The sequence below is a fragment of the Filicampus tigris genome, chromosome 5, assembly GCF_054856515.1.
Source record: "Filicampus tigris isolate MCC_2025a chromosome 5, RoL_Ftig_1.0, whole genome shotgun sequence".
Classification (NCBI taxonomy): Eukaryota; Metazoa; Chordata; class Actinopteri; order Syngnathiformes; family Syngnathidae; genus Filicampus; species Filicampus tigris.
This window is the reverse complement of record NC_141221.1, coordinates 18,192,798-18,215,764: the sequence shown is the minus strand read 5'-3', so window position 1 is coordinate 18,215,764 and position 22,967 is coordinate 18,192,798. Positions and strand designations below refer to the sequence as shown.

General features: G+C 40.5%; 2 protein-coding genes across 4 annotated transcripts in view; both read right to left on the bottom strand.

Annotated features, from left to right (window-relative positions):
• The window catches only part of slc33a2 (solute carrier family 33 member 2), a 32,775-nt gene extending 19,206 nt beyond the window's left edge, over window positions 1-13,569 (bottom strand). For 2 of the 3 annotated variants that reach the window (XM_086031525.1, XM_086031524.1), the window contains exons 1-3: window positions 13,457-13,569; window positions 12,205-12,995; window positions 2,208-2,355 (exon numbers count right to left, since the gene is read on the bottom strand). In XM_086031525.1, coding sequence (XP_085887651.1) covers window positions 2,208-2,355; window positions 12,205-12,904 — 848 coding nt within the window. In that variant the 5' untranslated portion in view covers window positions 12,905-12,995; window positions 13,457-13,569. The remainder of the gene's footprint in view (window positions 1-2,207; window positions 2,356-12,204; window positions 12,996-13,456) is intronic. The other variant, XM_086031523.1, reaches the window with a different exon arrangement.
• Window positions 13,570-14,214: 645 nt separating this feature from the next.
• Window positions 14,215-21,492, bottom strand: anxa1a (annexin A1a). The gene is made up of 12 exons (XM_086030598.1): window positions 21,346-21,492; window positions 20,773-20,853; window positions 19,938-20,028; window positions 19,499-19,593; window positions 18,511-18,624; window positions 18,169-18,259; window positions 16,348-16,427; window positions 15,248-15,392; window positions 15,069-15,164; window positions 14,913-14,971; window positions 14,703-14,825; window positions 14,215-14,623 (listed from the first exon to the last, which is right to left on the bottom strand). Exons 2-12 carry the CDS (start codon window positions 20,830-20,832, stop codon window positions 14,564-14,566), a joined length of 1,014 nt encoding a protein of 337 aa, XP_085886724.1. The 5' UTR covers window positions 20,833-20,853; window positions 21,346-21,492; the 3' UTR covers window positions 14,215-14,563.
• Between the last annotated feature and the right edge of the window lie 1,475 nt (window positions 21,493-22,967).

The window sequence follows — 22,967 nt, the reverse complement described above, 5'->3', positions numbered from 1 at the left end:
ATGCCAATCACTCAGGGGATACCTGCCACTCAAAGAGACAGTGTGTGATTGCGCGTGTGCGCGATTGTGTGTAAAAACACTAAAGATATAAGAGAGGAGAAAAAAAAAACATATGCGCTAACCTCACTAAAAGCATGGCATTGTATTGAAGAAATTAACATTGATATTTCAATGGGTAAATCAATCAAAAAATTATTTACCGTATTTTCCGGACTATAAAAGCTGCTATTTTTTTCCTAGGTTTAGAACCATGTGACTAATATAAAGGTGCGGCTATTCTGTGGATTTCTCTTCCACCGCTAGGGGCGCTCTAACCGGAATTACATCCATTCATTCATCCATTATCTATACCGCTTATCCTACCAATTACAATACAATACAAATACAATTGCCATTATCGGGATTGACTGCAGGTGGAGAGTTCAACAGGCGAGGTTGTTAAGCACGAGGCGTTGCAGTGGATGGTATGCGGAAGTAGAGCAATAAAGGACGTTAATTGACAAACTGGAGTCGCAGCCGGCAGTGAAATGACGATAAGTACTGTTTATTCTCTCTTGATTCTGTTCCGTTTTAATCAGCAAAGGTGCTGCAGTGTTAAAAGAAACAATTAGGAAAGAATCTGTTCAGGCACATACATGTAAATTCAAAATTATTCTGTAAATATCTCATTTTTCAAAATAGATAGGTGCGGCTTATATATGTTTTTTTCATTTTTCATTTTTTTTTTTAAATGGAGTGGGTGCGGCTTGTATAAAGGTGTGGCTTATAGTCCGGAAAATACGGTAAATATTTACTTTGCAGCAAACGCCACGTTACGCCCAATTCTACCAAAAGAAAGAAAACTCCACGCATGCGCACAGTCAGACTGCGCTTTGCGCTTGATTTGCGCCGGTAACAAAAATAGGGACCCATGTGTAAATACAGTACCACTAAGTTAATAAACTCAGGGCATGCTCTCAGAGTTTATTGCAATTGTCTGTCACAACCTTTATCGGAGCAGACTAGGGAAGAAAAACACTCCACACCACAGGATAATCACTCAGGAGAATCCTTCAGAGACATGTAAGAATTAGAACTTTGCTAACTTTGATCAAACGGGAGGAAAAACTCTGAAATTTGGCCTCATTGTTGGTATGTGTGTACCCCGCTTAAACAGCATGCAAAGTGAAAATGATGATGAACTGCAGCGATGGATTTAAGAAAATATCACCGCAGAAGTCGTATTGAAAGTTAAAACAGTCTGGTCTAATTTCCACAGCCCCTGTGACAGACTAATCAGAAAGTCTAACACGTTTGTATCTGTAAATTCAACAGTTGTGTGTGCACACCCTGAAGAGATTGTGTGTATATTTGCACATGTACGCATATGTTTGTGTGTGTAATTGATTTGCTGCTCATGCTGTTCTCACACCACACAACAGACACAGGGGGGTTCCCTGAGTTCTCCAACAAGGCTATGTTTACTTAAATTACTGAACATACTGAGCAAGTACGCGTGCACACATACACACGCAGGAGAGCGTAGTAAAAAATAAAGAGAAACGGGCAGAGTGAGTTATGTACACAAAAACACTTAAAAAGTAAGAACAAAGTAAGAGCGGAATGAGGAAAAAGAGGCGCGGGGTCCAGTTGTATGCATATGTTTGCACATCTGATGTAAAGTACCCCGCAATCAATGACGCAACAAAAAGTGAAAGTAATACCCGCCTATAGGCCGGTCCGCCTCCGATTTTAAACGGGCTTCCGTCAGCGATTCCGACTGCAAATTTCACGGCTCACCTGTTTTCTTGGTCGTTATTTGAGCCTTGAGCAACTTCAATGTCATCTTCAGTCGACAGAAGTGACGAAATGGCCGCCCCCTGAGCTAGCTAAAAACGGGTGGATTTCTCATATTCCACAAATTCACAATGCCATGTTTAGATTTGTGGGCCTGGACAGAACATATTCTGGAAAAAAATATGTTTGGGTTGACTCTCCTTTAACGTATGTTGCCTAGAAAATGAGTCACTTGAATTGATAGAATACATGCACGTCATGGTGCATGGTCAGGATGGTACCACCTCTGCCTCAATTTGAGCCAGCAAAAACCCTGACATGTTTTTTGTAATAGGCAGTGTGCGGTCTTGTACTTCAGACGAAATACAGATGAGCATCGTGGTATGCAATGGGTGATGATAAGAAATGACACATTTGCTGATGAAGGCTACCTGAACTGAGCAAGCAGCAAGCCTCCCAGTGATGAGCCACAGATGGAGAAACCCATGGCGATGACGCCGTTCCAGAAGCCGAGCTCCCTGGCGGTCATGTGATGATCCAGCAGAAACAAGGGAAACATGGTGACTGCACCCTGCTCGCCTGTACACAAGGTCATTTGGGGTGGGGGCATGTTGTGGATGGACAAATGAAAAAAAGTTGACTATGGACTCAGTTGCTTACTCACGACTGTACATCTTTAATGTATCATGTGCCGTCGCTTTCTGACTATGCAACATATACGATCTTCCCTGTTTTTAAAAATATTGACAAAATAATTTCCGAAAGATCTCAAATCTAGGGATGCGGGCTGCCATTTACTACACAAGTAGATTGTGTCATTTTGTAGTTGACATGAAAACACAGATTCACACATATCAGCCTGGAATCAATGACGACAGAATAAAAAGTGACTCGGACAGTAAAGATGATTCTTTGCTTTGATTTCAGATCTCCTAATAAGCACGTTTCAACATTTAAATATGTTTGGCGTACAGTTAACCTGTAAAACACCTCCGTAATGAACAATCAGTCAGTTGCAATGAGAATGTTATTCCAAGTTGTTACGCCTGACAGGGAGAACAAAACAAGAGATGATGACTACAGCATTGCATACAGCAAACCGGCATGCGGTGCACCTCGGCCTATTCCTGGAAAGTGTCAATAATAGATGCCTGACAAGAAAAAGAATACCCTCAGTCACTATCAAACAGAGGCCTAGCACTTTTCCTAATGCACAAAAAGGAAAAACACAACAAAAAACACCAGAACTTCCAAGCTGAAGCAGACATCACACAGGCCTTTCAGTCAAAATAAAAAGTTTCTGTCAGGCAGTCACACTTCTGTGTGGTGTTGAGTGTGAGGGTAATGTTCTGCTGAACATTACAGTAAAATATTCAGTGGTGCCGACGACACGCCATTATTATATTAATGGAGACTGACTTCAGAAAGACAGTGGGACCAAGGAGCTGCGTGAGTGACAGCTTGGCTCCCAGGTTGCTGTCAAAGACGAACAACACAACCGACGAGTCGCTCACTCAGTCAGCCAGGAGACAAACAAAAATAGAGAAAGGGGAAGAGAGACAGATGAAACAGACTGCGTGGGGGGAAAAAAAGAATAAATCTGAGACGCTCCCAATGATCGGGAGTGCAGGAACAGAGTGTGAGTGTCACTGCTTTAACAGTGGCGTGACAAACCAACAAAAAAGAAACGTGGAGAAGGAAACGTGGATTTGTTGTGCTGGTAAGGTAACGTGTCTTTCTTACATTTCTGTCACTCATATTTCCCTGCTGGCAGTTTACACAGTCACGATATACACATTTAAAATGCAATGATTGGCTAGCAAAAAGCATTTGTACTCTTGCTGTACTAGGCTACAGATGTGCATGTTTTGAATGAGAAAAAAAAATGAGTGGAGACATAATGAATACTGTGGTGAGGGACACAACTTTAAAAGTAATGGTCTGATTAACCACAAAGTCAATCTTTGCGGAAAAAATATCATGTGCTGTTATTGTAACTCTTAGGTTTAGTTGATTTAACAATAGAATAATAAATGTAGAAGAATGAATAAAGTTGTTTTTGTGATATTAAGAAAATATAAGACTGGAGCAACTTATTTATGCATAACTGACAGAGACAGAAACAAAAACGGCAAGATGAGACATATGGCAGATATACACTCCAAAAACAGTTGGGTCAAAAATAACACAATTTTGTGTCAAAAATCCACTATTTGGGTCAATTTGACTCACCTTCTAGCGTTGTTTTGTACAAAACAGACCAATATTTGTGGTTGTTTTGTACAAAACTACCCATTTTTTGGGTTGTTTTTGCTGTCAACAACCCAGAAGATTGGGTCAAATTGTCCAAAGTAGTGGTCCATTTTTGACCCGAAATTGTGTTATAATTTACTCAACTGTTTTTAGAGTGTAGGTGGGACGAATGATTACAGTACAACAGAATTTCGGGGTGAACCCGAGTGCTTACATGATGAAAACATTCAAATTATGCCTACTCTGAAAAAAAAAAATTCTGCATGCATGTGTAGAAATATGGCACTTTCACACTCACAATTGTGCCTGTTAAATTGCAGAGCTAACTTTAGTGAACGGCAAGAAAGTGGTAAATAGATACATTATTAGTGGGCTTGTAATTAGTTTGCTAACACCACGTGAACATACAGCGGATGTGATCTTTCCCATGTTATGTTATAACTTTTGTTCACATTTCAGAGAAATGCAGATATTTTCTCTTGAATCTTAAGTTTCTGGAGGGGGAAAAATAGGTACATGATGTAAATGTGCTAAAACAATTTAAAAAAAAATCTAATTCAGGAAGTAGGCAGTTGTTTTTTCAACTCATCATTCCAATAGTGATCACTCTAAGTGGTAACTAGCAGTAGTACCCAAGATGCCAGGGTTGTTTACACATGTTGGCATGCATGTTTGTCTGTTGTTGAGCTCAGTGCGCAGAGCTTCCATAGACCCGCATTCAACTAATTATTTCTTTTAAAAATAAAAGTTTAAAGAGGTTCAAAAATAGAGGTTGGGGGTGTGTGCAGACAAACACACCCTCGCTGATTATTCCATTCTATTAATATTCTCAAAGCAACAATTGTCCATTTCTGCAGGGATTTCATTTGATGTGGAAAGATTAAACAGAGCACAGGCGAAAGAAAAGGGGGAAAGGACCGACTCAATGAGGAAACGACAAAAATAGAGTGGCAGGAAAAATAAAACGGAAAAGAAATAAACCAAGAGCAAGTCAGTCACAATGAATGAAATGAAAGAAACCATGGGAACAAAAGATGAGTATAGGTGGGAGGCGACAAGAGAAGCTGATAGAAAGCCGGAAATGACAATCATGATGCATTTATTTCCCCAAAATGTGAGTAAAATATGACTAGAGAGAAAGGAGAGCAGTCAGAGATGGAGACAGTTAGAGACAGGGATAGCGTGGGGGCGGGGGGTGGCACAACAACACAGACATTGTTACGAGGTTAGTGAAGAGGAAACAGAGGAGGATGTCAGGCTCAAAGAAACTGCACTGTTTGTGTTTACATTACAGACAGACGCCACAAAGAAGACACTTGGAGCGACAAAACAATTTAATATTAAGAGGGGAGGTGACACACACAATCTAGCGGCTATACTGAGATATTTGTCCAATTGAAATGTATCTCAACAGTGAGACTTCTTTTTGTGTCTGCTTTTTAGAGCGTAATCCTTTTGACACCATTGGCCACAATGTAACATATAGATAACTCCACTCAATCACACTCAGACGCAATTCAAATACACAATCCAGAATGATCTGTGTAATCTAATGTTGTGGCCGGTGAGCGTATGCAGCTCTGGCGAAAGGGACAGGCTAAATACACGATTAGTTAATTGAGTGTTGAGATTTTTGATGATCACTTACAAAGCATTTCATGTTTAAGTGTCCCGCCCCCCTCCCCCAGAAAAAAATATTAATTGAAACATGGATAACTACTTTGTATTTGGGAACACACAATGAATACAAAAAAAAAAAAGGAAATAGTAACAATAGTTGGTTTTCCCCACACTGAATTATGGTAATTTGGTGAATCCTAATCCCCGTTTTGCATTTACTGTTGGGAGGGGAGACACGCTATAGTACCTTCATCACACGTTAGACCTCCTGTTAGGTTGTCTAAAATTTAGTCTACTTTTTGTCACCATATTCCAAGATGAGCCGGGGAGGCGTGACAGCCGCGTCACACGGAATGCCCGGCGAGTTATAGCGTGTCTACCAAATTCACAACCATGCAACTAGACTTGCCCCGGCACAAAAATGGAAATGCGTCTGTTTTTACGACGAGCACAGTCTACTTTCTGTGACCAAATTGTCAGGTGCGTCGGGGGCGAGTATGCTACGTGCGCCGGAACGCCCAGTGAGTGGCACCAAAGGGAAGTTGCGCCCATTATTTCGCCAAACGCATGGACGCCAGTCTGCCAAAAGAGGGCTCTTAATGTCAGTGTATATATACTTCAACCCTGTAACCGTTGAAAGTTACATTTAACTGAGAAACATCTGTGCCTAGTGTACCTGCTTAACTAACAGACACATTTTTAGAACACATGACATATTATTGAGCCCCTGTTTGCCCCCTGCAGTTTATTTTGAGAGCGCAAAGTCAATACTCATTCATCACTCACCAAACCAGAAAAATAACAGTTTTATAACACATAAATGGTGCATACAGGTTCGATTGGTGTTCATAACAGAAATGATTATCCGAGAGCATGTGTCCTACACAAAGGCCTTACGACTCTGGGAGTATTACAGAATCACCTTTAAAGGGGAACCCTGATTATTCAGAGAATTTCCCTACAGTATCAGTTACGTGATAGCTGCATTTTCTGAGAAAAACAACCGTTACTGTTCATACCTAATACATGGGCTGGGAAAAAAAACACAAAAAACACTACGCCAAACCTTTACCCCAAGGGCTGTGACATGAAATGATACGTGCGCATGTGTTTGTACAATATACTGTGTGCGTGTAATGCATGTGGGTTGAGTGGTGGCTTGTAGTATAGAGAGGGATCAGGGCAGGATCAGAGTGAGATGAGGGTGAGAGGTCGATGGGGACAGCGAGGTCAAATGCTCAGGTCCATGTTGTAGCTTAAACAAAAGAGCTGGCAGAGTTGCAGAGATCACTGAGGACAGTCAGTCAGTCACTCAGCTCAACAATGTTATCACTCCTTTCTCAGCACTTAGTACACAAATAAATGTTGTAGATAGTCTTTTGAGACAAATTTCACATAAAGACATGAGGAATAATGATCCGTACAGATGTCATGGAGAACCAAGGGTCCCCCAAGGCTCAAAAACCTGGGAAAATATTCTGTACTAGGGTGTAAACTATTTGGAAATTGTCACCCATTGTCAGACAATATTACATAACAAGTTAAGAAAAGATTGTCAACTTTTCCTGTTCAAGTGAAGCTACGAAGTCTACCATGACACCCAAAAATTCCAGGCAATTGAGAACGTGAATAAGAGTTTAACATTTATTGGCTCTATTTTTATGCCCAAAGGCAAGTCTGGTGGAAGGCATGGTGTAAATTGGCGCAGGGGCGGACGAGACTAAGTTGTGGTATTTTCGCAGACCCGTGCAAGCCGGTGCATTGTGGTGAATTTAAAAAAAAATGGCATTTTGCACTGTTGTGGGCGTGAACACAGCTAAGTTAATTCGCTGCCAATCAAAGCGGCTCTCATTCCCTCTGTATGCCATGTGTGAGGGGCCTGCTGATAGTTTTTGACATGGTGGAAGAAGACTTGCTTGAGTCCCGCGGCAGATTGAGGCGCGCAAAGTATATTTGTAAGGAACTGCAAGTGGACCTCCACAAACGGAAGACATAACGTTGGCCGTGGAGATCACAGATCTGCAAAGTGGGCTGTTGGAGACCACCTTCCACCTGGGCCATACGTGTCTGTGTCCATCCCAAAGGTGAAAATATATGCATTTATTTTGTTACTACCGGTAATTGCTTTGAAAAATTAATTGATGTTGAATTTTTTTTTTACCTAGTGACATATCCGGGGGGCGGGGGAATGGTGACCAACACTTTTCGTCAATATTGGATATTTGAGGAAACTGCTAAAATGGTAATACTGTACTAGTGTCGACCAAAGTTACCTCAGACCAAAATGCAGATAGAAGATATTGCGTAAATATAAATACAAGACAGCTTTAAAATTCAATTTCAGGAAGAAAAAAAAACAGAGGGAAAGTCCCTGAAGTACAAGCAATGCTGTATTCTGGGGGCAACACGATCAATTACACTCAAGCATTAACTGAATTGTACTTTTCATGTACGATAAAACCAATTTTGATTCTATACAATATGGCCAGTGAAGTAAGAAAGACATGCACCAACACAGTATGTTTCCACATGGCAAATTTGTTTATTTCTATGCTCATGTTGTTCTGTCCCTCTCAGGGCACCATGTGGTGCTTGTTCATTAATTCATCCCTTCCATCAGTCTCCCATCCCGGCAAGTCCTTTTCCCCTCTGGAAAATATCCTCCTGTCGCCATAAGTTCCTTTCCTCCCCCACAACCATCCTCTACTAACGCATATCTGTGGAAACTGTCCAGCGTGGACGGCAATACAGATTTGATGCTATTGCTCTGAAGATCAGCCCTCTTCATTCCGACCACACATTTAACTCTGGGGGGGTGGGGGGTAATCTATGGGGGCTTGTTCACATTTGTGTCACAATGTGAAAGCTTGAACCTTAGGGCGAGGGGCTGTGTACTCAATGGACAAGTGGTGCTTCAATGGCAGACAAACCATTCAATTACATTCATTTTTATGAACATTTCAGAGTCTTCAATTCATGCATGTTTCGGGGATGTGAGAGGATGCCTGGATAATAAAAGTAAAATAATTGGCAACACTAAGCATTAAGCTGTAGAGTAAAAAAAAAAAAAAAAAGTTAATTCAACACCCTATGCTGTGATGGTAGTATTATTAACATTTTAGGTGGCCATTTCAAAAAAGATCATCTAATATTTCCTTTTTGTGTTTTCCTGGTTGTTTTGTGCCCTCATCTTGTACTGTCACTGTGCATCTCTATAAAGTCACGAATGCCAACATGCGCGCGACATAAGTGTACTTACTATTGGCCAGGAGGTTACACTTTAGAGCGAGCTGCATTTAATGCAATCAAACTCAAGAGTTCATTAGGCAGAGACGAAAAAAAAAAAAAAAAGAGTATCATCTCATATTTGTGCCTCAACAAAGGCGATTGGGGGCGTGGGGGGTGGTCTCACACAAACATACTCCCACAACGTTTCAACAAAAACGAAACATTCTACGGCTGCAAATTACAATGGGACACGGAGGCCTAAACCATTACGAAATGTTGCTTTTACATGCAAAGGTGATAAAAATTGAGGGTTGAGTTACAGGAAATGCAAACAAGTGATATGGATGTCAATAAATCAGCAATGCAAAGTAGTAATGATGAAAACACCTCAATTAGAAGCGGCTGATTGCACCCTTGGGCTCGTGAGACAGAGAGAGTGCTGTGGGGTGGGGGTTTGCTCCCTAGACAGATTAGGGGCTCCAGCCAGCCTCCATATTCTGTCTAGTAGTGTCGTCTGTTGGAGCTCATCCGATTATGGAACACTCTCTCAAAAACACACATACGACTTCAAAACAAAAGGCCTATGCATTCTCACACATGTATTCGTGAACGCTATGCAAATGGGGACCGACAATTACATTTCCACCACCCACATGCAAACACACATCAGAATGAAGCGCTCTTCCCTTTCAGTTTACCAACGCCATAAAACAAAGACACTGTAATCCTTCCATAATCCCCCTTTGCTTGCAAACTTATACTCTTCACCCACACACACACACTCAGTGAAATGATCATAAACTACTTTTTATTTCCCCCTAGAACTATGTTCTTGGCAAAAACCTGCAAGTACTTACAAATAATTCAATGTGGTATTGTTTGACCATGAGAATATATTCTTTTGATTTAAACACATACTGTACATCCCAATGCAAACTCTTGGCCAGTGTGACGGGGTTTTTTTCCCCAATCATTGCTTAACAAACGCATGCTGTGACTTAATGGTCGCGTGTCATACACAAGCCAACAACGACATCTAGCGGTGGGTTTGAACCCTACACAGCAAGCGAAGCCACGAAGAAGTACAATGAGTGATAAACAGATCACTGTATTTCTCACTTTGGACTACATGTTTCAGTCCTAAAAAATTAAATACAAGTGTTTGCCACACACTTTTGGGTTGCTGAAGATAAAAAATAGAACTAATCAATGTACAAACTTTTGCACTGTATTGTATGAAAAATCGTTTTGGATTAAAAAAATACACATTCTAAAAATATATTGGACATTGTTGTCATTTTCGATAACCTTTTCTATTCACTCATCCCACATTTTTGGTACACACACAGAAATTACTACACTGATACTGTCATAGATGTATTTATTTTAAATAAACGTGGTAGTAGTACAGAGAAGTTTCTAATACTGTATTTTGCAAGTCATAACACAATTAGAAACACCGCTCAGTCTGATGTATTGTATATTGAGTAGGGATGGACCGATTATCGGCCAGGCCGATTATCAGGGCCGATATTTGGCATTTGGGCGATTATCGGAATCTGCCTTTTTTTTTTTTTCATTTTAAGGCCGATAAATTAAAAACTGCTTTATTCGTGCTTGCTGCAGCGTGCTTCTCTCTCTGTGTTTGCTGCACCACTGGCCCTGTCTGCATAGGCAGATTGGCCTGCCCAAAGCACCATCTGATTGGTTCCTTGTGCAGTGCGTAACAAGCAATCAGCGTAAAGCGTGTGTGCTCCCTGCTCGCTCTCTCTCTGTGTCTCCTGGACGAGCCAGGCACATACACGACGGGAGTCGGCGAGTTAGTAGTTCAAGGTAATGCAAAGGACTTCGCCGAAATTTTAGTAAATGTCAGTCTACTATAACTCACTTGTAACATTACTATGAGTCCTTCTATGTCATATAAACACAAGGGGCAGTTCTGCTCGCCACAGTTAAGATGCCAAGCTAACCACTCCCCCACAACAGTTAATTTGCTTTGTGAACGACATGGCTCCTGAGAGAAGTAAAGTTGCTTATAATATAGGGAAATGGTGATAAAAGTAAGACGTGAGTGCCAGTGTGTGCGTGTCTGTGTGTAAGCCATGTCATGAAAAGCTAAACTCAACTTTATTTATAGAGCACTTTAAAACAACCACCGCTCCAAGTGCTGTACATGGTGCAAAAATTGATGGCAAAGTACTGCATGTGAAAGTCCGGTCTTGGAAACATGCGTATCTTTCTGGCTAGTAGCTGCGTTGAGAATTCACTTTGATGTTTTTGAACTTTAAAACAAAGATGTGTGAAAGATAAACATTTCAGTTATAGTGGATTTTTAGAAAACTATTTACTGTAAGGAGATGTTTGTTTTCATTGAACTATAAGACATGCAACTGAGCCTGGGAGTTCCTTGCACTTTTTTGTGAGACTTAAAGTTGTCTATTTTTTAAGCTCTAGAAAAGCTTTAACATCTAGTAAATCACTAAAGTTGTTTAATAAACATGGACTTAAAGGCATTTAAATGAAGTCAAGTGTTGGATTTTTTTATTTTTCATCAATTTGACACCATTTTACCCCTTTTTTCTTCAAATAAATATCGGCTTCAAATATCGGTTATCGGCCGCCTTGACTACTAATAATCGGTATCGTGTCGGCCCTGAAAAAAGCATATCGGTCTATCCCTAATATTGAGATTCATATTCAGAAAAATGCAAGAATAGAAAGCTGTGGTCGACTCCAGCACACCCGCTATGGTAGGGGGAACGGATGGGTGAACCAACATAGTGTCAGATGTATGCCTAAGTGACAGTGTCAATCAAATGTGAACACCATTAGTATGGATTTTGTTTGATTGTGCACCAATACTAAAGCAGCCTTAGTGTATCACCACAATATTATATTCATGTGTCAAACTTATTTTTTATCACAGGCCACATTGTCGTGCTTGGTTGCCCTGAGAGGGCCTTTATGACTGTGAAACCATATGCTGTAAATATAAAATCGCCTCATGATTTTATTATAGACACACAGCAGATGAATAAATAACTAGTTTTGAAATCAGAAGTACAAAAAAATTGTCTGTTCAACTATTGTTCAACTTACTTTAAAAAATGGTTTGGTAATAAGATAAAGGCTTGCAATAGCGTAATGTTATTTATTGAAAAGTGAAGGACATTTGGTACAGATTTTAAGAAGAAACATGACATAGAGGTGCATGATTTGCTTTAGCAGGTCACATAAGATATTGTGGTGGACCACATATGCACCCTGGGCCTTGACTCTAACACTCATGAGCTACAGTATATGTGCTTGTTTAGACATCAGACTCACCCAGTTTGTATGTGAGTACATAGAGGACGGTCCAAGCCGTGCCGGGGACAGCAAGCAGCTTCCTCCACACCCTCCAAGGCATCAAAGCATCAACTCCCTGTCCTGCTCTTCTGCTGCCCTCAGCCTGTTGGCCCCTTACAGGCTCTTCATCCAACACAGGAGCCCCCCACACAAACAGGGCCACGCCTGCGTACACGAACGTAAGCAGCATAAACATCCAGCTCCATCCGGCCACGTCGATCACAGCCAGCAGCCCGCCTCCAGCGAACACCGATCCGGCTTTGTAGCCCACAACCTGGGCTGTGTTACCCAGCCCAAGCTCTCCACGACCTTTCAACAGCCCCACTGCCGCTCCATCCACTGCAATATCTTGAACAGAGGCCAGGGTATTCATGGCGAGCAGGGTTCCGGCTACTCCCCAGATGTGCATCTCCGGAGCCAGAGCTGAACTGGTGAGACATGTCAGTGCCAGCCCTGAGACTGTTGCCACCAGCCAACGCCGCTTGGTGCCAATCCTGTCCACCAAAGGGGCCCAAAGCACTTTGAGAACCCATGGGAAATAAAGTATTTTCGTGAAGCCAATGCGCGTCAGAGAATGTCCAGCTCCACGCAGGTAGACGGGAAGCAGGGAAGACTGGAGGCCGTATGGGATGCCCTGGACAAAGTACAGCAGGCCCAAGAAGACTAGTTTTTCATTCATGATCTTGCTCCCAATGTGCAGCGGTCCATTAGTCAGGTTGTTGTCATCGTTTTGGCTACGGAGGAGCAGATGGAAAAGCCGACTCAAATACCTGAAATAGCAAAAGTGGTATGACATTCATCGTTATTGACGCAATAATTTTCATTCAGCCATGCCACAGTCCTGAAGATAGTAAGACACTGAAGTCCTGGTCATCATCAATCAATATCGCTAACGTTAGCCACACAAACCATGTGTGCATATAGCAGCACGTGAAATTTTGATGTTATGTTATGTTATGTTCATTCCAATTAGTCTAGAATTTTGAATTTTTGTTAGCTTTAATTTCATGCGCTAAATAGTTAAAACCTTCTGTGACGTTTCCTCAGCTACACCTAGCTAGCATTCTGACACACTCCGTCAGCAAAGCGATTGGATTTAAAATACACATCGCCTTTGTCAACTCTTCTGGAGGTTTCTTATTTGGTTAGTTTGTGACGTATCTGACAGTAGATCAATCTTAACACATAGTGACAACATAAAGGTTGGTTAGCCTAGCCAGCGTTAGCTCACCATTGCCCTCGCTCTCCGCTTCTAATGTTTACATTGGTGCTAGTCGAGGTTGCCAGGTAGGCAACTTGTAATCCCCCTACTGGTTACATGAAACGATGAGTGCAGTTTGTCTTATCTGGCAACCCTGATACTTATTGAAATGTACTTAAAATGCCCTGATGTACTGTAGCGAGAAAACATTAGTTGCTGCCCCAGCCTTACAACACGAATTTAGTCACTGCTAGATAAACTAAATAAATGTGAATGTTGTTTTTTGTTGTTGTTTTTATGTTGTCAAACTTGGAGCTGAGACGAAATGGGTGCACCTTTTAACTCACTTCTTAAAACTAACATTTGCAAACTTACTTTCATATGTCATCTTAATCTCTTCTTGTTGGTCTGTCGGGTTCGGGTATGAGTTTCCCAATCTTTTTATTGTTGCTGCTGTCCCAGCCAAGACACACACGCACACACACCATATATTATTGTCAGAGCCAAGACTCTTAATTGCGTTTTATGTACGGTATTCTGTGTCAGAGCACTTTGTAAACGAGCTTTTAAAGGTCCTATGTAAATATAGTTGCAATGATTACTTTTTGAAATGTATAAGTTGTATTGATCTGTATTTTATTATATATATATATATATATATATATATATATATATATATATATATATATATATATATATATGATTGATTTGTGTCTGAATATGTATAGTATATCCTCCAGATTCATGACTCAAAGTTGATGTGAGGTTAGAAAGAAAGGCACACCCCACAGAAAAAAAATGCTTTTATTTGCAGAAGCTCCTTCAATTGCACAGGTATACAGTAAAATTGTCACATGGGGAGGATATTTTGGTTGCAGTGTTGTAAAAACTAACTCTTTTCTTTCAAGCACCTGTTATGTCAATCTACCTGCTCACACATCACATCTTTTGTTGAGTGTAAAGTCATTTCTTAAAATGATCATGTTGTATCTGCTAAGGCAAAGCTGATTTGGAATAAGTCTTCTCATTGGTGTTATTATTTGTCTAAATATCACCACATCATGTTATTTTACAGATCTGGACGAAGTTAAATGGCCTTGTCATCTATTTGGGAGATCATCGTCAGTAGATGAGAAATCAGTTCTCACTCCCGCAGAGAGCTAGCAGAATCTTCTCATAGTCTCCTTTAGTATCGTCCTGGAAAAAGAAACCAATGTTTGATTATTGGAACTCCTGTATTGTCTTTGATGTACAACTCTACTCTCTGTATTCTCACCAGAATGTCCTGGTAGAGTGTTTTGCCGTATTTCTTCTTGTACTCAGCCTTGATTAGTTTCAAATCTTTTTCAGAGCGGCTGACCATGATACGTGTAAGGATGTTTTTGCGAGTTCCGGATCCCTGAAAGAGAATAGTCAAGAGTGAAGATCCTGAGAAGGTGGTACAAACTCCTACTGTATATGTGGTAGCATTCTGTGCATACAACACCTTCATGGCCAAGTAGAGCTTCTCAGCAAAGAAAGCAGGCCTGCTCCCAGCACACTTGACTAGAATGATGAGAATGAACCAGATATATTATACATTACATTTATGACCAATGTATATTCGAGGTAATGATGTTTAAGCGCAAGATTGTCCCTTTACCTACTGCAGTGAGGCAATTCTCAATATCACCCTTCATCTCCATGTCAATTGCTTTGGCCACATCCACTTTGCTGTACTTTGAGTACCTCTGAAACACTGAAAAAATAAGAGAGAGGAGTCATGTATGGCATGCTCTTCGGAGAACAGACGCTACAATGAAAGGCAGCGAGCTAGCTGACCTTCACGGAGATGAGGGGCGCTCCTGACAGTAAGGATTTCAATGAAAACGGAGCAGTCTTTGCCTTTCCTCCCCTCTCCAGCTTCATACAGAGACCTGGCATCGCTGTCAATCAGCTGTTCACACACTCCCTCCGTGCGGTTAGCCTGTTAAGAGAGGCATTACAGAGATCAGCATTCCTCAAATCAAATCGTCTGTCAAAATGCACTAACAAGCATAAGACATAGGAAATAGGTTTAATTTAAACCTTCTCTGGATAATAATGATTCTCCTAGTATGGTTATTTATGGCGGTGAATGTAATGATGTAGTGGTTTTATATTACTTTGCAAATGTAATTTTCTCATGGGAACTTTATTACCCAGAATGTATAGAGTGTTTGAGAAAATGTAGTTATCACATTTTTAATTGTTACCACCGATAGGAAGCTTATAAGGAAGCCACTTTATGTAAGAAAACTATTGGATATAATAACGCCTTCAGAAGGATGCTGTCCCTGCCCAGATCCAGTAGTGCTAGCACAATATTTGTTTACAATTCTGTCCCTAGCTTTAAGGAACAAATGATGTAGGCTACATTTGGTTTTAGTGATGAATTATGAGGACTGACACTTAACTGATTCATGATATTGTATTTGTAACTGTTTTTAAATCACTATGGGGTTTTTTAAACATGTTTTCAACATTACCTTCTTTTATATTTTCTACTGGCCTGAAAATAATAAATAAATTATGAATTAACAATAATACCTGCAGCTGTAGAAAGGTTCTACAGTAGGTCTAATACAGGATGACTATCACCCATTATGGTAATTAATTTTGAAACCCGAGACTGAGATTACTGTAAATCAGCACAGAATTGTTGTGTATACTTTCTAGCAATATATATTGTCCAACAACATACTTTAAGTTCATCAATGTGAATGTTATGTAAATATTTGCATGTGTTTATTTTAAGATCCCCTGACATTGACATTGTGGCAGCTACAATGGGGGCGTGGTATGTTGCCTTAACCCATGACTATTCTGCAGCTGTGAAAGAAAGGGTGAACAAAATCCGCCTCAAACGTCCTGTAACAAAATAACGAGTGCACATGGTGTACCTTGCAGAGTGAAAAGAGGGCATTTCTGAAGTCTCCGCTGGTGTCAGATCTGATGTCTTCCTCCAGGTCCTTTTTGTACTCTTAACAGTCAACACAAACATTTCAAACATGTCTTACTTTCTTATATTACAGTGCAACATCTTGAGTCTTTAAGTTTTAACACTGCGATAATGACAACTAAAATGTTGCCAGAGCAACAGCAAAGTGAAAAAGAAAATGTTGGGCACTGCAATTTGTGTTTGTCCTTTCTACTTTCTAAAGCAGGCGTGTCCAGCTCCGGTTCTCGGGGGCCGCTGTCCTGCATGTTTTATATGTCTCACTGCTCCAACACACCTGATTCAAATGACCAGCTCATCAGCAAGCTCTGAAGAAGCCTGGTAACGATCCTGATCATTTGAATGAGGTGTGCTGGAGTAGGGAGACCTAAAACATGCAGGACAGCAGCTCTCATGGAGCGGGTTGGGACACCCCTGTTCTCAAAGATGATGAACAGATAAGTGGTGTTACGTTTCTGAGGTGAGGACAGCTCCATTCATGTCACAGTGACTCAAATGGTGAAAAATTTTATCTATACAGTAAATTTTGTGCAGTACATTTTACTCTCATTGAGGAAAATTCTACTCTGTAAAAGACTATATGTGGTCCCAGTCAGGGACAGAGTTAAATTTACACTTGGAAGAAAGTAAAATATTCGGAGTAAATGTTACTCAAAGTACTGGATTAATTGTATTCCAAACAGTTAAAATCAATTTGATGAGAACATAAGTTACTCACCCACATTTTACACTGATGAGAGCCTCGTCTACTCTGAGTGAATAGATTTTGATCCATTCTGAAAACTTACTCCAGTTCTAGTGGCCAGGGGAGGCAATTTTACCCCAAAACGTTTAAACACAACCCATTTAGAGGGGAAAAAAATAGTGGCTGTAAAAATGACTCAACCAATTTTACTGTGTATACCTTAAGTTATTCTTTGGCCCATGCACCTCCTCTCAACAAAGTTTATGGAAATCAGTTTTGTAGTTTTTGCATAGTCCTGCTAATTGTATCTGTCTTACTATTCACATTCATGTTTTAGTAGGAATGTCAAAATGACTGCTGTGAAGAAGATAATTACAGGAAGTCCTCGAGTTACGATGTACTCGACCTACGACGTTTTGACTTTGCGACGGCCATGCCTCTTCCGCCATTTTGTCCCCAGCGCCATAGTGTTTCTGATTAGCGAGTGCATAGTGCTTGTCTGCGTTTGTGTACCGGGAGTATCTTTGCCTTTTTCGCCCTCCCCTTCTTCTCCATCCACCTCTCAACAGTAATGGTAAGTACAGCATCTTATTTTTTTTATTTGAATGTATTCCAAAGACACAACGTCAGACGTTAGTTATCTCCTTTTTATTATTACAATACGGCTACGAGCAACAAGCGTTCCTTCATGAGCACACACACGGATGTCCCCTCTTCTTCCCGTCCGCTCTCTCTCGTCTCACTCGCACACCCCTCCCATCCAGCGAGTTGTGTAATGCATTTAGAAAACTCGGAAACAACACAACTCAGCAAAACACAAATGTCACCACAACAACACAGATAACCCAATTTGTTTCAGTATTTTTTATACCTAGTATTTTGACGTAAATTTCAACTTTAACAGTGAAATACGACTTACACCGAAATTCGGGTTCTATCGCTAGCGTAGGAACAGAACTTATTCATAAATCGAGGACTTCCTGTACTGTATAACCCACAAACTTGTGAAGGCCTAATACTTTTGCACAGAACTTTCGGAATGAAATTGATGATTGCTGCTTGACATTTGGCTGCACGCACCTTCCTTGTAGGCCTTCTTTATATCCAAAATCTCCGTGTTGGTCCGAGAGGCCAAAATTTCGATAAGGGTGTCCTCGTCTGTTCCCAAATTCTGAGAAAGGGAATCAAATGTAAAAAGGGTTAATTCAGTACTGTTTCATGAGCAGCCTTTCACAACACCTTTTATTAGCCCAATAGGAAAAGCCAACAAGAATACGTGGAAGTGGGCGGAGAGCTACAACAAATGACTGCGAGCAACGGACTAAAATCAGTGTTGACCTCCTAAGTGCAACAACAGCAGTTCCACTTGGCAAATGAGCATGAGAGGAAGGGAAGGGCGTGGAGCAATGAGTGCACATGTACCTTCATGGCCATTTTCAGCTGATGGGCATCAAACTGGGCGGGTGTTTTCAGCAGAGCCATGACCACATCCTCCAAATCTCCCTTCAACGCCTTCTTCAGTGCTGCCTCCAGAGGCTTCAAGGGACCAGAAAATATTGAAAATTATTATTTGTGTAATGATTGTGTATAATTCACATGAGCAAAGGGCTTAGTAGCATGCTACAGTCACTGAAGTGACTTTTTGGATAAACTGTCAGAGTAGTTAAAATGCAATGCACTTTTCACGTTTAAGTATATTTGTTAAGCAGAAAATCTACTTTCAACCCATTAAACTGAGCTACATCCTGCTTGCTACTTTTATTTATTTATCTATTACTGCTTGCGCAACATTTTTTTTTTCCAGTTTGTCAGAGACACTTTTGCCTCAGGCGCTGTCACATGACTATTTTACCAATTCAGTGTAACCACTAATGACGTTCAACTCCATTTCAGCAATCAAACTCAGTCAGGCAGCCACATGATCTCACACAGTCTCTGTGGCCTCCCACAGAGGAAAGATTTCAAAGTAACTCATTTACGTGAAGCATTGCAGACAATGGAGCGAACAACAGCGTGCGACTCAGGCCTTACATTCAATTCATGTTTACCTATCACACTATGAAAAAGAACAGCTACTGTGTGTCATGCATTGTCATCTGTATCTGCCTAAAAATGTCCACATTTCAGCCTACAATAACTCATTTTAGGGTGTGTGCTGTAGTCTCAATGTTAATCTTAATTGAATGTTATTTTATAAAGATTTAATTTAATAGTTGTTTTAGTTAAAGTGATGTTTTTGGGCAATATCTGAATTACTTGTTTGATTATTTTTTTCTTTTAGAGATGTTCATGCTCGCATTAAAAAATAATAAATCAGCAATTACTCTATAAAGTAACGGTAGTTTTGCTTGAGTACAATTTTGGCTACTCTGCCCACCTCTGTGCATGAGCCGTGACCACCCTTTCCTACCTTCCCGCAGGAATGTTGGTAAACTTCTTTAATCTGCTGCCTCTGCTCATTGCTCCTCTTCACCAATATTTCAATGATGGTGTTCTCATCCACACCTGCACAAAAGACATAATGTGAAATAGACCCATAATGTATGATACAATGAATGCATCTGAGTGGCAACCAGATTGTATCACTTCAATTTAAACTGTTGGCCAAGAGGTCACTGATACTGATGTTGGATCTATTGAGCTTTTCTGTGGTGATGAACAAGAAAATCTGCAGGAAACAGATACATAGATGTTGGTCTGGGGAGAAAGGTGTACTTGTGAATGTCTACCAACAGGAGGTGCTGAGTTATAGAAACAAAAGGGAGCCCCATTTCATTCCATGTCACATTTCAAAGACTGGAGAAGTTGGCACAAGCCTTCCTGAGAGCCCCTATGCATTTTGAGATCACCTTTTGCCTTGATGGCCTGGTCCAAGACAGCTACATCGCCACTGGCACTGAAGTTTGGTGCTGCCTTCACTGTCCCCTCGTTCTTTAATACCTGAGATTCAACAAAGATTAGTCTTTAGTGGTAGTGTTTGGTAAATATTGACTATCATCCAGTGGTGTGCATGAGGGCACATTTGCTCTCTTCATTCAACTTGTCTGCTTTTACACCCCATTAATTTAGTCAACAACATTGAAAAATATGCTGTGACATATGTTATGCTCACTCTAAACTGGGTTGTGTGAAGCCCTAGTGCTTCACTTTCATGCTAATAAAGGCCACTAACAAGCCTTTTAACATAGTGAACAAGTTAGCTAGTGAACACCCTTGTACTGAACAAGAGCATAACACAAGACAATGATGCGGGATAACCTTGTGCAACCCTCAAGCAGGGGAATGGTGAGCACTATGCTACTGTTTGAAAAGTTCAGATAGGGAGGGGCACAAATTCCTGTTCCGTTGAGTCACACACTCACAAGACATAGAAATGCTCCTTTTACTGAGTTTTGAGGAGTGAAAAGAATCTCCATCCGCCATACTCCCTTTGTCTTATGTAATAGTTGTGCATGCTGTCTCATTTGTTCGGCCCCACCCCTCTCTTCTGTAGCTAAACTTTTAACTTTACACTCATTCGTTCTTCGCCCCACTATCTTTTAATGTTCCCTCCTCTTTCCTTTTCTCTGAACTCTGCCAGGAAAACTTTCCACCCAGGCATACCACAGGAAGAGAAAAAAAGGGAACAAACATGGTGGTTGGCGTAGCAACTGTAGCAACTGGAACAGAACCACAGTGACTTACTGACTCATCGGGCATGCCCAGATAGACTGTCTGCATCATGAACTCCTTGATGAAAGCCATGGTGTGACTGGCTGCAGGACACTGTCAGATGAGGGCACAGAAGAATGTAAATATATTTGGGGAACAAAACGGAAACAACAGCCGGAAAACTACACTGAGATGCAATATTAGGATTACAATTTTAAAACTGCCTTCCTACATATGTTACTTTAAGCAATAATCATTTACAGTTGTTTGATGGTGGTTTTCCATGATGGTAATTATGTGGAGGCTGCCTGGCCACACCCACGTTAACCACTAACACGGATGTATGACGTGGGCTGTGTGTATGAAGCATGTCGTGCATTATTATATATGGAGATTCGTCTGAATAATTTATAATAATAATTTATATGTGCGTAACGGGATAAAACAAGCGTCTTTCCGGCCACACCTACATGAATTGTATTTTGAAGCCGGTGGAGAAAGAAGTTTAATCCGGTACAACAAGCAGAAAGCTTCCGTGCATTTAAATGTCAGAAAGAGAAGGTAGACAACATTCTTGACATTGTTTATTTAAGCAACATGACTTACCGTGTGGCTGTAGAGACGTTTATGTGGGAGTGAGCTTTGCAGGGGCGGTAGACAAGCAGAGGGAGTTCATTTATACTCACGACAAACTCCACCTAGAACCGAGCCCGGCCCCTCCTTACTTGGACTTTCACGCCGCCTGCATGCCATCTCGAGGTTCAGTAAATGTGGGAGGGGAGGAAAAAAAGACAGACGTCATTTTGTGGGATACAAGCAGTCACGACCAACCTCAAATAAATAAATGAATACATAAATAAATAAATAAATACTCGAAATTAAATGGTGAAAACGTTGTAGCTGTTCTGTTTATACATTAATTCACTTTACTCTTTCTATTCAGGTACCGATATAAACAACAAAGTAAATGTGCTCATATTTTCTTTTAAAGGCTAAATCAACCCAAACATAATTTTTTCAAGAATATGTTCCCAGCAGGTCCACTAGTTGAAACATGGCATTCAGATTAACATTGCATGTGTGGAATATGAGTTAAGCAGCAAAATCCACCCCTTTTTAGCCATCTCAGGGGACAGTCATTTTGTCACTTCTGTTGACTGAAAATGACATCACAACTGCTCAGGGCTAAGGTATTGACCAATCATGGCTCAGCTTCAGAAAACATTCCAAAAGATTCCAATGATTACTTTGGTTAAAAAAAAAACGCAATGAAAAGACCTCAAAAAAGATGCCAAAAGCTCAATATTTTCATGAGCTTGGACCGGCCACTGGGCGCGAATTTGACCCAGTGCGTGCGTGATGTCACAGGCCCAACGGGCGTCATCTTCAGAGCGATTACAAGCTATCGGTGAGTAGTGGTTGCTCCGTTTTTATTGTTTAATCAAAGGAGTCTCACAGCACACAATAGCCAAGGACATTATAGTGTTTAATGCAAAACTCACACTAACATGCCTCGTAATTTGCTCAATTTTGTAGACGTGATTACAGTACAATTGTGTCTGCTATCTATCTTATATTGAAAGAGTGACACGAGTCTTTTGACATATTTTATTGATTTAGTGTCATTTTCCTCATGATTGTCTGGTAAAAATGTTAATTATTTACATGTTTTTTTTTTAATAAAGTAAGGTTGTGGGTTCAATCCGCTGCCCCTTTTATACAATACAACTTTATTGATATAGCGCATCTCATAACAGCTACAGCTGTAACAAAGCACTTTACATTACAATAACAAAATAGCAATAATATAACAAGAGAAAGCAATAAATTAAAACACAAAATACTATTTACAATAGACATCGGACAACAGCAGAAAACTTTCAGTCTCACTTCGGATAAAAAGCCAAAGAAGAGGAATGTGTCTTCAAACGGGTTTTAAAAATGGACAGAGCGGGGGCTTGCCTAGCATTTAATAAAAAGGACATTCCAAATGGAAGGACCAGCAAATTCTATAGGATGTTACAGTGTATAGGACAAAGAGAGTATTTGCACTTTTAAATGTATATAATAAGAGTGTTTTTTAATGTTTCCCCCTTTCATCCGACTAAGCACGCTTAATCCATTAAAGTATCAATCAAAAGACACAAAAAGCAGATTATCTTTGTAAAAGTCCACTTTTTATACATCAAAGGATTTGATCTTATTACGTTATACACTCAATGTCATAA

Excerpts from the sequence above, each read along its gene's own strand:
- anxa1a (XM_086030598.1), bottom strand. The coding sequence starts at position 20,832 with ATGGCTTTCATCAAGGAGTTCATGATGCAGACAGTCTATCTGGGCATG. Across the intron at positions 19,594-19,937 it reads CCAGGCCATCAAGGCAAAAG|GTGTGGATGAGAACACCATC; the intron begins GTGATCTCAAAA and ends TCTTTTGTGCAG. Across the intron at positions 15,393-16,347 it reads CCCTCTTTTCACTCTGCAAG|GCTAACCGCACGGAGGGAGT; the intron begins GTACACCATGTG and ends CTCTCTTAACAG.